Source organism: Hydra vulgaris, chromosome 07 (genome assembly GCF_038396675.1).
Source record: "Hydra vulgaris chromosome 07, alternate assembly HydraT2T_AEP".
Taxonomy (NCBI): Eukaryota; Metazoa; Cnidaria; class Hydrozoa; order Anthoathecata; family Hydridae; genus Hydra; species Hydra vulgaris.
This window is the reverse complement of record NC_088926.1, coordinates 24110106-24126159: the sequence shown is the minus strand read 5'-3', so window position 1 is coordinate 24126159 and position 16054 is coordinate 24110106. Positions and strand designations below refer to the sequence as shown.

Sequence of the window (16054 nt, the reverse complement as noted above, 5' to 3'; positions counted from 1 at the left end):
GGCTGCAACAACAAAAAAAACTTATTAAAAAAAGCATTCGATGTATTTAATTTATGTTGTTTTAAAAAACATTTTTTTTGCAAAGAAATTTTTATGGAATATGCCAATTATTTAAATAAATGGATTAGGATGCTTAAATTTGTTAAAACTTGTGCAAATTTTTTTAGCTATAGGGCGCTTAAACTTGCAGCTATCTTGGGAATGAATTTAATACATTTAATTAACATTTAATACAAACATAAATATAAAAAAATTTAATGAGAAATATAACCTTATTCCTAACCCTAACCCAGCTCTAAACCACACTCTCATTAGATGTATGTAAATTTTTCCTATGCAATAGATGTATATACATTTTTCCTATAAAATTTCACTTCTTTTGAGGCCCAACATGATATACTTTGGGAGAAACAGTTTTAGTAAAATATGACACCTACCATGTCATTAAGTGTCTTGGTGCAGGAACTTCTTTTTAGAACTAGCTCTAATAATAATATAATCAGGTCACAAATGTTCATCATTTGTGACCGCAGGAGATAAACAAATTTTTAAAACTAATTTAAATAAAATCCTTAATACATTTTTTATGCAAAATAAAAAATTACAACTTTTCAGAGATTTTTTTGGTACTTTTTAAAAAAACAATTGCAATACTGAAACTTTTATACAATTTTGCTTTTTTTTAAAACCCAAGTGGACACAACACATAAGTTCATTTAACATAAAACTTGAATTCTTAATTTTATTTTAATTTAATTTTACATTAATTAATGTAACTTTAACAGCTTATGTATATTTATTTTAGTTTTAACTATTAATAAAAATTAATTGTTCAAAATAGCAGCTATTTTGAATATTTTAAATTGCTAAAAGCTATTTTGAACAACAGATCTTAAGAGTGTTAACAATCATCAACCTGTGGTATTAATTCTACTTCTAACTTTCCAGAGAGATATTGACGTTCAAATTCTTTATTTTCACCAACATAAGAAGATACCATTCGCTTAATCTAAAACAAAATAAGTGTTTTAATTCAAACAGTTTTTGATATGATTTGTTTTTTATACTATTTTTTTAACAATAATTGTAAATATATATATATATATATATATATATACACATTATAATTATTATTAGAAAAATTTGTATAAAAAATAGTTATATAAAAAATGACTATATATATAATAATTTTACTTTTTGATTAAATATCAAAACCATTTTAAATATTTCAAACAAATTAGAAAAAAAAATCATACCTGTCCCTGATGAAGTAACAAACCCAACCCAAAATCATCAACACTAAAGAAAAAAGAATGCGAAAACTTCTTTAGATACTAAAACAACTAAAATCACTCACAACTGTATTTTAATATCAATTTACTTTACTACTACTTTATTTATCAAGTTAATCTAACATCAACTTACGTACCCAGCATTATTACTAATGACGGTCAATCCATGGACTTTAGTCTTCAAAAGTGCAGATATAAGATTTTCTGGAATGCCACATAATCCAAATCCTAAAAAAAAAATATTTTTCTTACTAGCAGATAACTGCATTATTTAGCTGTTATTGTACATAGTCTGTACAATTGAAAGGCATGTTAAAAATTCATGCTGTATAAAAAAATCTGCTAATAATTTATGTATATGATAACAAAATATTAGCTAAGACATACTTGATGGCAACGAAAAAACAAAATATTAGCCAGTGTCAAAAAAAGATAAAAGGAACTTATTTTTGTGTCTGCATTTTGAAATCAACTCATTTCGTTTATTTAACAAGTTATCACCTTTATATGTTAAAATAAGGAATTTTTCGTATAAACAAAGATTGCAAATTTTTGACGAAGTGTTATAAGGATTGCAACGTTTTACAATTTTCCACTTAATTAAGGGTGTAAACATTTTGTCTTTTATGTCCCAAATTTTTTTAGACAATTCGGTATCATTTTTATATTTATTAATGTTAAAAGATTTTAGATGGTTAGCATACCGAAATTTAAATGGAGTTTCACATAAGCCAAAATATACTTTTTCTTTGTAGTCAGGTTCATTTGACGACACGGTCGCTTGATAAACGATGTTCTTCGACAAGCACTGATTGTTCATGAGACAGATGGATTTATTGACACAGTTGCATATTTTTCCCTCATCTTTACCATGGCTATATAATATCCTGTGATTGTGCAAATTAATGATGGACTTGATGTTTGGCATACATGAGTAGCTTATTTTAATGGTATTTCGATTAAATATCTTACGAAGTTTGTGACCAACCGGAAAGTGCAGGTCTACCATGTTTAAAAAAACGACTTCCTATTTTTGTTGCAACATTGGTACTGAAAGATGGGTTGTACCAGATTATGTTTTGCTTGTTATTTTTGAATGGGATCTGTTTTTTATTTGAATGGTAGGTGAATTTGCAGATAAAACCTGATTTAAATAATGCATATATATATACATATATATATATATACCAGGCCTTGTTAAGAAGCGTTACGCAGCTCGCATTTTGCTTGCGAAAAGGCGATTTGCCTACGCATTCAGCAGTTTTGCGCTACGCAAAAACTTATATCTTTTAGAATATTTAAATTATCTTTTGATTATCGTTAACGTGACGTTTATTCAGAAGAAATAAAGTCGTAAGCATTTAACCGCAATTGTAAACTAATAAATTTTTTTGTTAAAGAAACAGTTTTTTCATAATTTTTTTTTGTTATTAAAAAAATAAAGTGTTTTAAGTTTAATCTTAAGGAATTAAATATATAAATTCCTTTTAAATATAAAAATTATTTTTAGTCATAATAGTTTAAAAAATGCACGATTTATTTTGATGTAAATATTTTATTAATAAGATATATTGTTTATTGTTAATTCAATAATGTAAAGTTTTAATGACGTTCGTTTAATTTATGAAAAAAAATTACGAATATGTTATCGGTAACTGATAAATAACAAAAAAAAAAACTCTATTGTTTAAAAACATTATTAAAAAGAGTTCACAAATTAAATAAGAAAAAATTTATTAACAGTTAATAAAATAACCAAAAACCAAATGTAAAATCATAAGAAAATAAACAAATATTTTAAGTTTCATGAAAAAATATTTTTCTCAAAATAAAATTTAGTTTATATTTGAAAAAAATAATAAAAATGATTTTTTTAATAAGAACTTAGATTTTATTTGTAACTTTTGTTATAGTGAGAAAAAAAAAAACTGTTTGTATGATTTTTAACGCGTTGATAAAATAACTTTAATTACAATGTGGTACTTGTAAAGACGCTAGTGACGCAATATAACTTCTAACGATGCAAAATATATTTGCTGAGTTGAGTTACTTAAAAATGCGTTACGCGTTTTCGCAGCGAAATCTCGTAACAAGGCCTGATTTACTATAGTTAATTCTACTATATATGATACAATTTAGTTATTATTTTGTTTACAAGTTTAAATAATCTTGTAGGCAAAATAAATATTTCTAAATAAATCTTGTAGACTGTAACAAAAACAGACCCAAACTAACACCTAAACACCAGAGCCATCTTTTATTTTTTATTTCAACATAACCTCATTAATGAGATGCAGACTCAAATTGGTAATGCATTACCAATTTAATTGCATCAAATTTTGAATCAAGTTTAAATAAATAATTTTTTGAATTTGATCATTAGTAAAGATGAGCTTTCCTCAGTAATTAATAGAAATTTTGAAAGGTCTTAAAAGACTTTTGATAAAGTTCAGGTCTGAAAAGTACTGAAAAGGACCTAATGAAATGTAAACTATTAAACGTATTTATTAATTAATTTATCCAAATATTTGTAAATTGAACAAACCAAAATACTAGGTATATAAGGCATAAATAAGTTCATTTAACTAAAATGATGTTTTTACAGCATTTCATTATTTAAAACAAAAATAAAGTATTATTATAAAAGGATAACAACAAAATTAAAGAATGAAAAGCAGATAAATGTTTTTTAAGTTTAATATCTATGATTTCGACAGATTTCTATAATGCCATTGAGAACTAAGAATAAGGGAGTTCGAGCATGCATTTACATTTTTTTTTTTTTTTCTGATTGAGAGAAACTGCTAAAGTAAAAGCTTGAATGCACTTTGGAAAACCTCATTTTTACAACTATATTCTCCTGAGACCACCATGGTAAATCTTGGTCAACTAAAATTTTTTATTTAAATATTATTATTGGGTTTGGTAGTTTGAAATTAATTTTTAGGAAACAAAAAAAAAAAAAAAAAAGAGGAGGGGGAGGTCATCAAAACATTCCACTCTAGACTAAAGATCGCCTGGTAAAATATCATCTTATTCTTTAAAGTTCCAAACTTTTTTATGGTATGAAAAAAAAGTTATTTTTTGAACATTTTTAGGATATTTATGCCAATAAATATCCCAATTACAATTTTTTTTTTTAATGGTAAACTTTTGTTACATTTATTGCTGTTATATTGTTATATGCTATATTGTATCGCTGTTATATGTTATATTGTAAACTCTGGAATTTTTAATGTCAAAAATTATAATTTTTTTAAAATAAGCATTAAAAATTTTAATTTTTGACATGAAAAATTACAGTGTTTACAATATAGCGTTATTGCGATAAATGTAACTAAAGTTTAACATTAAAAATAAAAATTGTAATTCTTTACAATAATATTTTTAAAATAACAGCTTGACTTCAAATAAATAATAATAATAATAAGAAAATGACTACTTAATTTTACCGCAACCAATATTTTTCTCTAAAACACAGTTTTAAAGATGTTTTGCATAACCACTGTTTCAAACAGTGATCATGTTAGTGATGAGTACTTTCTTCAGCCTGCTTGACACCAAACCCAATTTGGCTCAATTGAAGAAAAAGAACAAGATAACATCAAAACTAAAGAAAACTTTCTAGTTAATATTTAATTGGTAGTTAAACCTTTTAAGAAGATGAAGCTGCAGATTTAAAAGCTTTTTTAAAATCTAAAACATAATCGACGGCAGATTCCCTTTTCACCAAATTAAAGACTTTTTTTTGAATGATTGTGAACTTTCTTGGGCAGCTAACTACAGGTTGCCAAATATAATATTTGCTAGTAAACATGCTGGACTTAAAAGGCTCATTTCTAGATTAGATAATATGCATAAAAGTCTCTGTCATTGTTTATGTTTAACCTCTAAACATAATACAGTCAAATGCTAATGAATACTTTGAATTGAATACTGAGCAAGTAGCTTCAATAGTGAATAAGATTTCTATTATATGCTAAAACATCTTCATCTAAAACCAAAAACCAATAACCTTTTTATACAAGAACCATTAAGTTTCTGAAACTGTATAACTGTAATATGGGTCATTCCATGTCAAATCAACCTCCAAAAAATTTTTTTGGCACTATGCTATTTCAGATTTTGATGAGTTTTGCAATACAAGCTCATATTAATGAAAGAAAACTTCACTCCAAATTTTAGTGTCTGACTCCTTACGGTTTCAGAGATATCCATACTCAGTCCCAATCTCTTTTTTGATTATATTTTTCAGCGCTGTTTTCTTTTTAAGCTAATTACGTAATACAATTAGCTTTAACTTATGAAGTACTTGCTCAATAGTGTTGAAAATTTGTACCTAACTATTTTTTAGAGAGAAGAACTCAAAAATGATACCTAAAACACTAAAAAATTAAAGCTCCGCAATGAAAATTCAATTTTAAAATGGTGCAACACTTTTTATAAGTTTTTTGATGTCCTGTACAAAAGAAAGTATATCTTGAGATGCCTAAAAGACATGATTCTGAAATTTTTCCTATGGTTCTAGATATAACAAACTCCTTATTACAAAAAAACTGCAGGGGTTTTCTTTTTTGATTCTGATTTATTTGCATTAAAAGTTTTGTAAAAAAATTTAAAAAAATTGTTATTTAATAATGAAAAAAAATTATATACATTAATTTTTGCATTGTTTTAAAAAGATTTTAGAAATTAGAAGAGGAACTAGAAAACGATGGCTAAAACACCACAAAATTAAAGCTTCTGTATTCAGTTTCAAAATAATGTAAAGTTTTTTGATGCCCCGTACAAAATATGTTTATCTTGAGATGGCTGAAAGACATGATTATAAATTTTTTTTCTAATGTTCTATATATAACAAATGCCATAAAACAAAAAAACTGCAAGGGTAATCTTTTTTAAATCAGATCTATTTGCATTTAAAGTTTTATATTTCTAATGTTTGCAATTTTGTACTGGTCAGCACACCCATCTGAAAAGTAATATTGCTTTTAATATGTTCCATTGATAACTTCATCGCATGATATACCATATATATATCATGCAGTAAATCATTTGAGATAAAACATATTGAATCATATTTAAGGACATAATTTACTTTACAATAAACTACTATAGGATGCAATATTGCTTGAATTTTGTTCCAGCGAAAAATTTGTACTTCATCTTGTACAACTAACTCATAATTTTCTGAAAAATCACAAAGGGCAATGACCTCAGTACTACTTAACTCATTTTTTAATTTCTATAAAAAATCAGCAATGTATGATTGTTTTGTAATGTAAGAATGAACAATAAGTTTTTGTAACTTATTTATTAAAGTATTAACTAAGCTACTTGATTTCTGTTAGACTTACTAGCACAGATCGGTCTGTTGTCTTCCATTGTTTGTAATCTATACAATAACCATGATATTCATCAATATCTTCTTAAGAGTAGATTTTATTTTCATGTCTTAATATAGAATCTTCTGGACACAAAGGGCAACAATGTAACATGCAATTCTTGTTAGCCCTACTAGAAATAAATCAATAAGTTCATGATAAACCTCGGATAATTCAACTGCACTAAACAGGGCTTGTGATGAAGCGAGCGCGATCGTGCTCCGCTCGTAAAACGCGCCCGTAAATGGTATTTTCAAACGTTCTAGACGCGATAAACAACGCTTGGTCAGCTTATAACGAGCGTATAAAATAACGCTCGTCCGATAGTTCAAGATTATTTTTTTATTTTCATAAAATATTTAAAAAAGATTTTTTATTAAAGATATTCTGTTATCAAACAACTGATATAAAATATAAAAAGCACAACGTTGTTCTCTTTTGCACTAACGTAATGAATGAATGAGCAGTTTAAAGTTGTTAATCATCACTAATTTCAATAATGGAATGTGCACATCGAAACACAATGTGAATACAAAAATGCGCAAATAAAATAAGAATAGAAAATTAGAAAACCATTGTAAGAAAATTAAAACTGCGGAGTATTTTTAATCTTGTGAAAATATCAAGTAAAATTTATTTGATTTATTGTTTGTAATATTCCACACATCGTTTATGATAAAAATAAATATTAATAATAGAGTAATTTTTAAAATTAGTTTTTGTTCATAGTATAGATTTTTTATTAACTATTATTTATTTTAACTCAAATTTAAAACGATTCTGTTGTTTAGAATGTTCGCAATTAAGGACATTCGAAAAGAAAACTAAGTAATGATGTCAATATTTATTAAATGGAAAGTTATTATTCTTATTTACTATTATTTCAAATTATTCTTGTGTTATATTTTTAAGATAAAAAACGTAATTTAAAAAATAAATTTTAGAAAAAAATTAAATAATTAATTTGAATAAAAAATATCAAGAAATATAAAAACCATTAACCGTTAATTAAGTTTACAGAGTAACATTTTAAAATACATATATCAAAACAACGAAGCAAAACTAAGTCACTAAATTATACTTCAATACTAAATCAATAAGAAGTTGCGTTTTTGTTTGATATTATTTTTTTATAACATAAATAGTTAAAAATAAAATCGCGATCTGAAAATATACAAGAAGTTTGGAAGTATAAAAATCTCTTTCGTTGAAGTAGTTTCATAAGTGTGATACTAATTCAAACATTTTTTGAAGAAAAAATTATGTAACAAATAAAAAAAGATATAAAAAAGAAAAAGCTTTTTATGAGAATCGCCTTTAGCAATTTTCATAATCGCGCTCACCAACATTATCTCGAGCGCACATACTCACGCCCGATGAAAACATATTCTAATTTTACGAGCGCGATATAACACGCTTGACGATTTTCTTCATCACAAGCCCTGCTAATCATTAACCAGATGCTCACACTGTAATGCACCATTTTGGATGATTTGAGCAACAGTGAGAAAAACAAGTTTTTATATCAGGATAACTGATTTTAAACTTAGCATACAGTAAATGCACATAAGTACAAATGAGACATTTCCTTTCCTTTTTTTTTTTCAAGGAAAGATAAAACATCATTTTTCAGCAGCAGTTTGCGTGATATCTGCACCATATAATTAGTAACACTAAATTCTTTTTCTATACATTTGTTAGACCAAGGTATTGGAGCCAGTAATAATTAAATTTTCTGATTCCATTTGAAAGTTAAGATTTTTTCTTTAATTTTTCCTAAAAGTATATCCATATCATTTGCTTTTCATTTAACTTCCTCATATAGTTTATTGAAGGAATCTTCTTGGCTTAACTGATCAGAATCTTAATTTAAAGTCCTTGCAATACCTAACTTTACTGTTTTTTGAACATTTCTTTTTGCCGAGAGCAACTTTTGAGTGACTTATTCACAGCACGCGTTTTGAGAGAACTTATGTTCATAGCTGTCAAAAAAGAATTGAGATTTAAGAAGTTCATTATCTTCATCTTCAAAAATCTGGCTGCTAGTTGGTTCTCCTGGTCCATCATTCTTAAATAACATCAATTTAATTGTACACTATGGACATATCTTTTCTTTATTATGCAATTTTCTTTATTTATTAATCCAATTGAACAACTTTCTTTATCATTAATATTTTTATATTATTTTTTAGTTTTGTAAGAAATATTTTTTAAATAATTATTTGAAGATTCATAAATAGAAAATCCTTAATTAAACATGAAGGTTGTGCAAAGTGAAGATCGTTAATGTGAAATGCAAACAGGTTTATATATTAGAACTGTACCTGAGATTCTAAATTCTTTTTGAAAAAATGCAAAAATTAATGCATATAATTTTTTTTTTCATTATTAATTAACAATTTTTCTTATCTTTTTTATAAAACCTTCAATGCAAATAAATCAGATTCAAAAAAGAAAACCCCTGCAGTTTTTTTGTAATAAGGAGTTCTGTTATATAAAGAACCATAGGAAAAATTTCAGAACCATATCTTTTAGGCATCTCAAGATATACTTTTTTTTGTACGGGACATCAAAAAACTTATAAAAAGTGTTACACCATTTTGAAATTGAATTTTCATAGTGAAGCTTTAATTTTTTAGTGTTTTAGGTATCATTTTTGAGTTCTTCTCTCTAAAAAATAGTTAGGTACAAATTTTCAACACTATTGATCAAGTACTTCATAAGTTAAAGCTAATTGTGTTATGTAATTAGCATAAAAATAAATGGCGCTGAAAAAAAAATTAACAAAGAGATTGGGCCTTAATGTCAAAATATCTGAAACTGTAAGGAGCCAGACACTAAAATTTGGAGTGAAGTTTGCTTTCATTAATATGAGCTTGTATTGCGAAAATTATCAAAATCTGAAATGGCATGGTGCCGAGCATAAATTGAACTGAGCTGGAATGACCCATATATATTGCATAATGGATCAAAAACATTTACAATCCATTTAAGAAAACTCTGTTTGCCATCAATTGAGATCCTAACAAAGTGCAATAAAAATTCAAACCTCTTTTGTTAATCATACAAAAAATTATATCAGTAGCATCTTTTGCTAATACCATACTGCAACTTATCTCTTCTTTCTCTGAAATGAATGACTCTGTTTTTACATCAAAAAAATTTGAGGACTAGTTAAACAGCTTCTCAATCTGAGGAGATATATAGGTTCTAACATTGACATAAATAAGTTTTCTTGCACATTGTAAAAAGTCAATACCTTCGTTCTTTGAGGCAGCAGATTTAATTTGTTTAATTAGGAAAAGTCATAGAACTTAACCATTTTTTCTCTCTGAATGTTTTGGTAGGTTTCAGGATGTTTTATAATTATCACAAATTTGAACTTCTTTGTATAAAAAAAGTGCAAGTCTTCCCGGAAAGCGTGTGTGGTTGCACACCTTGTTCATCCATGTTTAAAGTAATTTTTTTAGACATACTGACCATCGCAGTATGTCTAAAAAAGTATGTCAGTACCAAAGCTAAACTTATCTACTGAGAAAAAAAAAATAATCTTAAAAAAAGGAAACAAAATTGTAACGAAATATCAAGTTTTAATTAAATAAACTAAAAAATTTGATAATTAAAAAATTTTTTTTTTTTTAAACTTTTATACAACTTTTGTATTCATTTTTTTAGATTGGTTGTTGTTTTTAGCTACCGAATTCGATACAAGTTGATGAAAAAAAACATATGATCTTTTATGAAAATTTAACAACAATTGAAAGTTTTGATATGTAATTTATTCACCATTTTTATCAGAAAATTAGTTTCTTAATTATATAAGAAACTAATTTTCTATGTACACTAGAACTATGAGAAATTTTGTTAGTTTTTTTCTTCTTATGTTTATTTGTTTTGACGTCTTTTTGCTTTTAAAAATGTTTTTGCTATATTTGATGATTTTTTTTGGTACTTATATAAAAAGAAAATAAATTGCTATTTATTTGTAAAAACAAATTATTTGATTAATAAATTTTGTTATGACGGAATAAATTAAATAAAAGAACAACAAGGTTTCTTTTATAAATGCATTTACTGCATTTGATGCATGTTTGAAATTGTTTCTTTTATACTGTCCAATTTCCTACATTAATACGAATTACTAGAGATAATAAACATAACGATTGCTGTTTGAAAAAATGTATTTAAAAACTTAAAAAAGTTTTAAATAGACTCTTAAAACTTTTTTTAAAAAATTCAGTAAATTAACAATGCCCACAAGTTTTTGGAGTATCATCAATAACATTAGTTCATCAGGAAATATACTATTGGGTTTAAATGCACAATTTGGATAATCCAACAAAAGTAGATTATCCATATTGTGCATTTTCAAGACTATTTCAATGGGGGTAGTGAAAAAACCAAACATTTTATATTTAAATATAAGTGTTGAAGACTTTTAATTTGTTTACATAAAATATTTGTTAAAATTTTTTTTTTTTTACATTTAAAAAGCAATTATTTTTCTTGCTTTCCTGTGCATTGATAAAATCAGTAAAGTTTAGCAAAAACATTTGAAAAACAAATTAAAAAATTGTTTCTGCATAAATGTTTCCTTAATTTCCTTAATATACTGACTTTTGCAAAAAAACTGTATATCAAAAAATGTTTTTATTTTTGTTATATTCTTATCTGCTTTTTTCCTCAACTTGTATCAATTTTGGTAATGAAAAATAACAAACGCCCTAAAAATAAGAAAACAAAAACAGTAAAATATTTAGGTATATTATTTTTTTGACAACATTTTTTTTTTCTCAGGAAGGCTTGAATATGAATTTTTTAAAACCTTATGCGAAGTAATGGGTTCCATTGTATTTTGAATGCCTTCCAGAGCATTTTGGAAATCTGTTTAGAACATTACAGAATGTTCTGGATTCTGTATTTTGAAACCTTTTAAATTTAAGGAAAAATTTCTTTATGATGAAAACATTTAATTTTTGTTGATTTAAGTGCACTGGTATGTGCAATATCATAAAACTTAGGTACTTGGGGGGGGGGGGAGGTTAAATAGATGATCTGATCATAAAACAACATAACTTTTATAAACATTTTAATTCATTAAATCTAAATTGTTGAATTTTAAAAGTTATTTTGAAAACTTTTTTGAAACATTTTACTAAACCCAATAGTAATAATTAAACCAAAAAAATTAGAGTAAACTGAAACTCTGATGGTCTTATAAACTAACCTCCAACTAATAGCCTTGAACCACTTGGTATATCATGAACAGCTTCTACAGGTGATTCATAGATGCGTGTGTATTTAGTAGAATTTGTAGAAAAAGCCTAAATCCACATGTATATGAATGTAAATTAAACATGTCAGTCACACATACAATGAAAAATATCATAAATAAAAGTCTGTTTTAAATTTAAAAATTTTGTGACCATTATTTGCAACAAACAACAAAATTTATAACTTTCACTTTTTGATACTTTGGAATATTTATATAAACATTTCATATCCCTTAAAGCAGGAAAAAATACACAAAAAAAGAATGTTAATAGATTGTAATCTATTAGAGTATGTTTTTAAGCAGATATTTCTTAGCTAAAAAGTTTCATAGAATTTAATCTTTAATATTATGCTATGTTCTTAAGTTGATAAGATTTTAAGTTATCCATCTTAATTTTCCAGTACTTGTGTTATTTTTTTTTTAATAAATCATATTGTTTCTGTTTAATTATTTATCTGCTAGCATACCAGATATATCACTTAGTTTCAAAAATTTAAAACAATGAAAAATTTATTACAGTTACATTGATCAGATTACAAAAAGGTAATATAAAAATACTACAAAATATTGAAATGCTCTTTTTATTTGATAAACAATAAAATTTCTTCATTTTATTCTCAATTAGGCTACTAAAGTGATCTTTTGTTCCAAAACTAAATCAATTATACATCTAACAAATATCATTTCATATGAAGTCTAAAGCATTTTTAAAAATTTTGGTCATTTTTAGCATCTTAGGTCAAAGTGAGCAAAGGAAGATGAAAATTAATAATTAGATGCTGAAAATACCTTGTGTACAATAATGAATAATAAAAAACTACTTCTTTTAGCCAATATCTTATTAAGGATTGGCAAAAACAAGTGGTTTTTTTGTTCACTGATATTTCATATAAGATTCTTAACATTAATTTCTAATTATGACAAATAGTTTTATTTATTTATTTAGGAATTCAAAAATAGATTTCTTTAGAAGGTCAAAAAGTGATAAAAAATTAATTACCAAGTATCCAGATTTTAAGAGTTTTGAATAAATGCTTTTGTTCAACCCTAAAAGTTTTAGACCAAGTGTTGCCATTTTCTGAAGGGCAATTCTTGCTAGAAACCGAAATAATATAACAAAGCCACTTTAAAACCGATTATTTACTGTTTTGAACGAATTATAAATTACCGAAAATTTTCACATTACCAAAAGATCGTTTTTGCCAAATACCAGTGCCGGATTTAGGCATAGGTTAACTAGTCTGCAGCCTAGGCTCCAAATCCTCAAATTTGATCAAGTTTTATGGCTTACAATTAAAAAAATGAAGGTTTTTTTGAAAAAATTCTAATAAATGTTTTATGATTTCATTGATTTAGGGCCCCCAACGTTGCATTAATAAGAAAATATTCTATTTCTGATCCAAAACGATAAACTTTATTTTTACATAAACACAATTGTAGCAGTTAACTATAAAATTAAGATAAAATACTTTTGCTTTAACCGTACTGGTGACTTTTAAAACAAAAGTTTTTTAGGGTGTTTAGTAAATCATTTGCAATGACATCTCAATTGTTTTTTGAGTGTATTTGAATTGTTCCGTTGATCAACCTTTTTTAAATTTCGAGTAAAATTGCAGTAAATTTGGCAAAATCGTTCATAAACTTGATAAATTTGATGGAAAGTAGCAAAATCAGGAAGTAAAATAGTAAAACTAAGTAAGAAAAAATCAAATAACATTTTTACAACTTAAACATTTTTATAACATTGTTTTTGCAGAAAAAATCAAAATGAAAAGAAATAATGAAAGTGGAGCTGCCAAACGCAAGAGTAAGTTTTTTAAAAATGAGTTAGCTAAAAAAATTCTCAAGTCGGAGACAATGTCTGAAAAGTTAATAAATTTCTCAACTTCTACCAATGATCAGGACAACAAAATTTCTGGTCCATAAATTGTGGCACAGGAAAATGTTTTTAGCATGAAAAATGATGAAAAGCAATTAATAAGAAATGAACGTGAAGGAGATTGCCCAGAGATATTTGAATTAGAAACTGACAAAAAATCTGAGATTGAGAGTGAGGAACTGAACTAGGAACAGTCTGAAGAAACTCACGATAATCATAGGAATGATGTTGGGACATAAGAAGAATTAAAAAATGAAGCTAATAGCCACAGCCACATAACCAAACTAATAGCCACAGGAACTGCAGAATATCAACATATCAATGAGAACTTTTAGGCCTCTACGTAATCGTATGAAGATTAGGATTGTTATTGTACCAAAAATCTTTTTATGGGATTAGGGTCAATGGAGAAACCTACTGTAGAGAGATTGGTTAGTGTATTATCTGCTCACTGCTAGACTATTTTGTTTTGTATACAAATTCTTAAAGTTGTCTACCGTTGCTCTCACTACATCTTGATTGAAAGAGTGGAGAAATGCTTCAACATTGATTAAAGGGCATGAAAATTTTGTTGATCACATAAATGTTCTTTTATCATACTTAACTAGAAAAACTAAAAATACGTTGAAATCTAACTTGGATAATTAGATTTTGATAGAACAAGCTTAGTGGCGAAAAATTTTGGAAAGAGTTGTTGTGGTAAGTTGTACATTGGCTGGAAGAAGTTTAGCATTTAGAGGTTCTAATGAGATTTTTGCAAAATAAAAACCAACGGGAACTTTATGGGACTACTTGACCTAATTGCTAAATTTGACCCTTTTCTCTCAGAACACATTCAAAAGTATGGGAATTAAGGATCTGGTTGTTCATCGTATCTATCAAAAATAATTCATGAAGAAATCATACAATTTATGGGTTTTATTGTCGATAAATGATGATGTCAAGCAATCTAAATATTTTGGTCTTTTTGTAGACTCAACGCCAGACTTGTCCCATACTTATCAACTCTATAATTTATCAAGAGTATAATTATACGATATCTACCACCAGGCAAGACAAAGCGAATGGAAAGACTAAAATTTCTTGAAACTGAAGCTCTCAGTGGTAACTATCTAGGTGAAACTGTACACAATTTTTTAACTTCAGGCTGTGGAACCGATTTTTCAGGCATCAGAAGCCAATCTTAATGCGGCAAACATGGTAGGAAAATACATAGGAATGCAGGCGAATATTTTAGAGAAAAATAAATTTGCTCAACTCCTTCCATGCTCAGGGCATTCTTTGAATTTTGTAGGAGCTGCAAGTGTGAACTCCTCCATAGAAGCTGCAAGTGTGAACTCCTCCGTAGAATATGTGAGTTTTTTTGCAATCATCCAGAAAATTTATAACTTCTTTGAATACTTAACCAAAAGATCACTCAAAACTCTGTCTAAAACTTAATGGAATGCTAATGCAAACTCAGTAAAGGTGATTTCAAATAATTTTTCTCAAATTCTCGAGTCTTTGGAAGAGATCGCCGAAAATTCAATTTTGATACTGAGAACACGGCAGAGGTTCAAAATATGTTAGAAAAAATGGGGGAATTTAAATTCGTTTTTCAAACCGTAATGTGGGACAAAATCTTGGATTATTAACAGCGTTTCTCAATCTTTACAAAATTCTAAGTTAACATCTTTGATGAATTGTTTTAAAATTTTTAGAGATTAGTTTGATCAAATTGAGGAAGAAGCGAAAAATTCTTCCAGATGTCGATTTCAAAGTTACTAAGAAAAGACCAGAGAAAAAGTTTTTATCTTCTCCTAGAGAGAATTTCAAAGAAAAAATATAATTAACTTTAATAAAAAGTGTGTTCGAAAATTTTGAGCAGATATCTAAAATTTACAAAGTTTTATCACTTAAATTTGATTTCCTGATTGACATTGAAGTTAACAAGAAAAATTTGAAAGCTAAAGTTATCAAAATCGTTAAATTGTATAATGAAGACATCGACAATTTATTTGAAGAAGTCAAACATCTATTTTTGTTCGTGAAAGCCTCCATCGAAAATTACAATTTTAATTACCAGGAAGTTTATGAAATCATCAAGGAGAAAAAAATTGGAAATTGTATTTCTAAATATTCAAATATTTAAAAAATTTTTTGTTTGTCTAATGTCCACTAACTGCTCAGAAAAAAGATCCTTTACAAAGTTAAAGTTGGTTAAAAAATCGAGTTGTTATGTCTC

The 16054-nt window shown here is 26.6% G+C and overlaps 1 protein-coding gene across 1 annotated transcript in view; it reads right to left on the bottom strand.

Moving 5' to 3' along the window:
- Positions 1-13153, bottom strand: part of LOC100199253 (succinyl-CoA:3-ketoacid coenzyme A transferase 1, mitochondrial) — a 33790-nt gene extending 20637 nt beyond the window's left edge. Inside the window, exons 1-5 of the mRNA XM_065801409.1 lie at positions 12952-13153; positions 11904-12000; positions 1430-1520; positions 1257-1299; positions 917-1009 (exon numbers count right to left, since the gene is read on the bottom strand). Of these exons, the coding sequence (XP_065657481.1) occupies positions 917-1009; positions 1257-1299; positions 1430-1520; positions 11904-12000; positions 12952-13026 (399 nt within the window). The 5' untranslated portion in view covers positions 13027-13153. The remainder of the gene's footprint in view (positions 1-916; positions 1010-1256; positions 1300-1429; positions 1521-11903; positions 12001-12951) is intronic.
- Positions 13154-16054: the final 2901 nt, after the last annotated feature.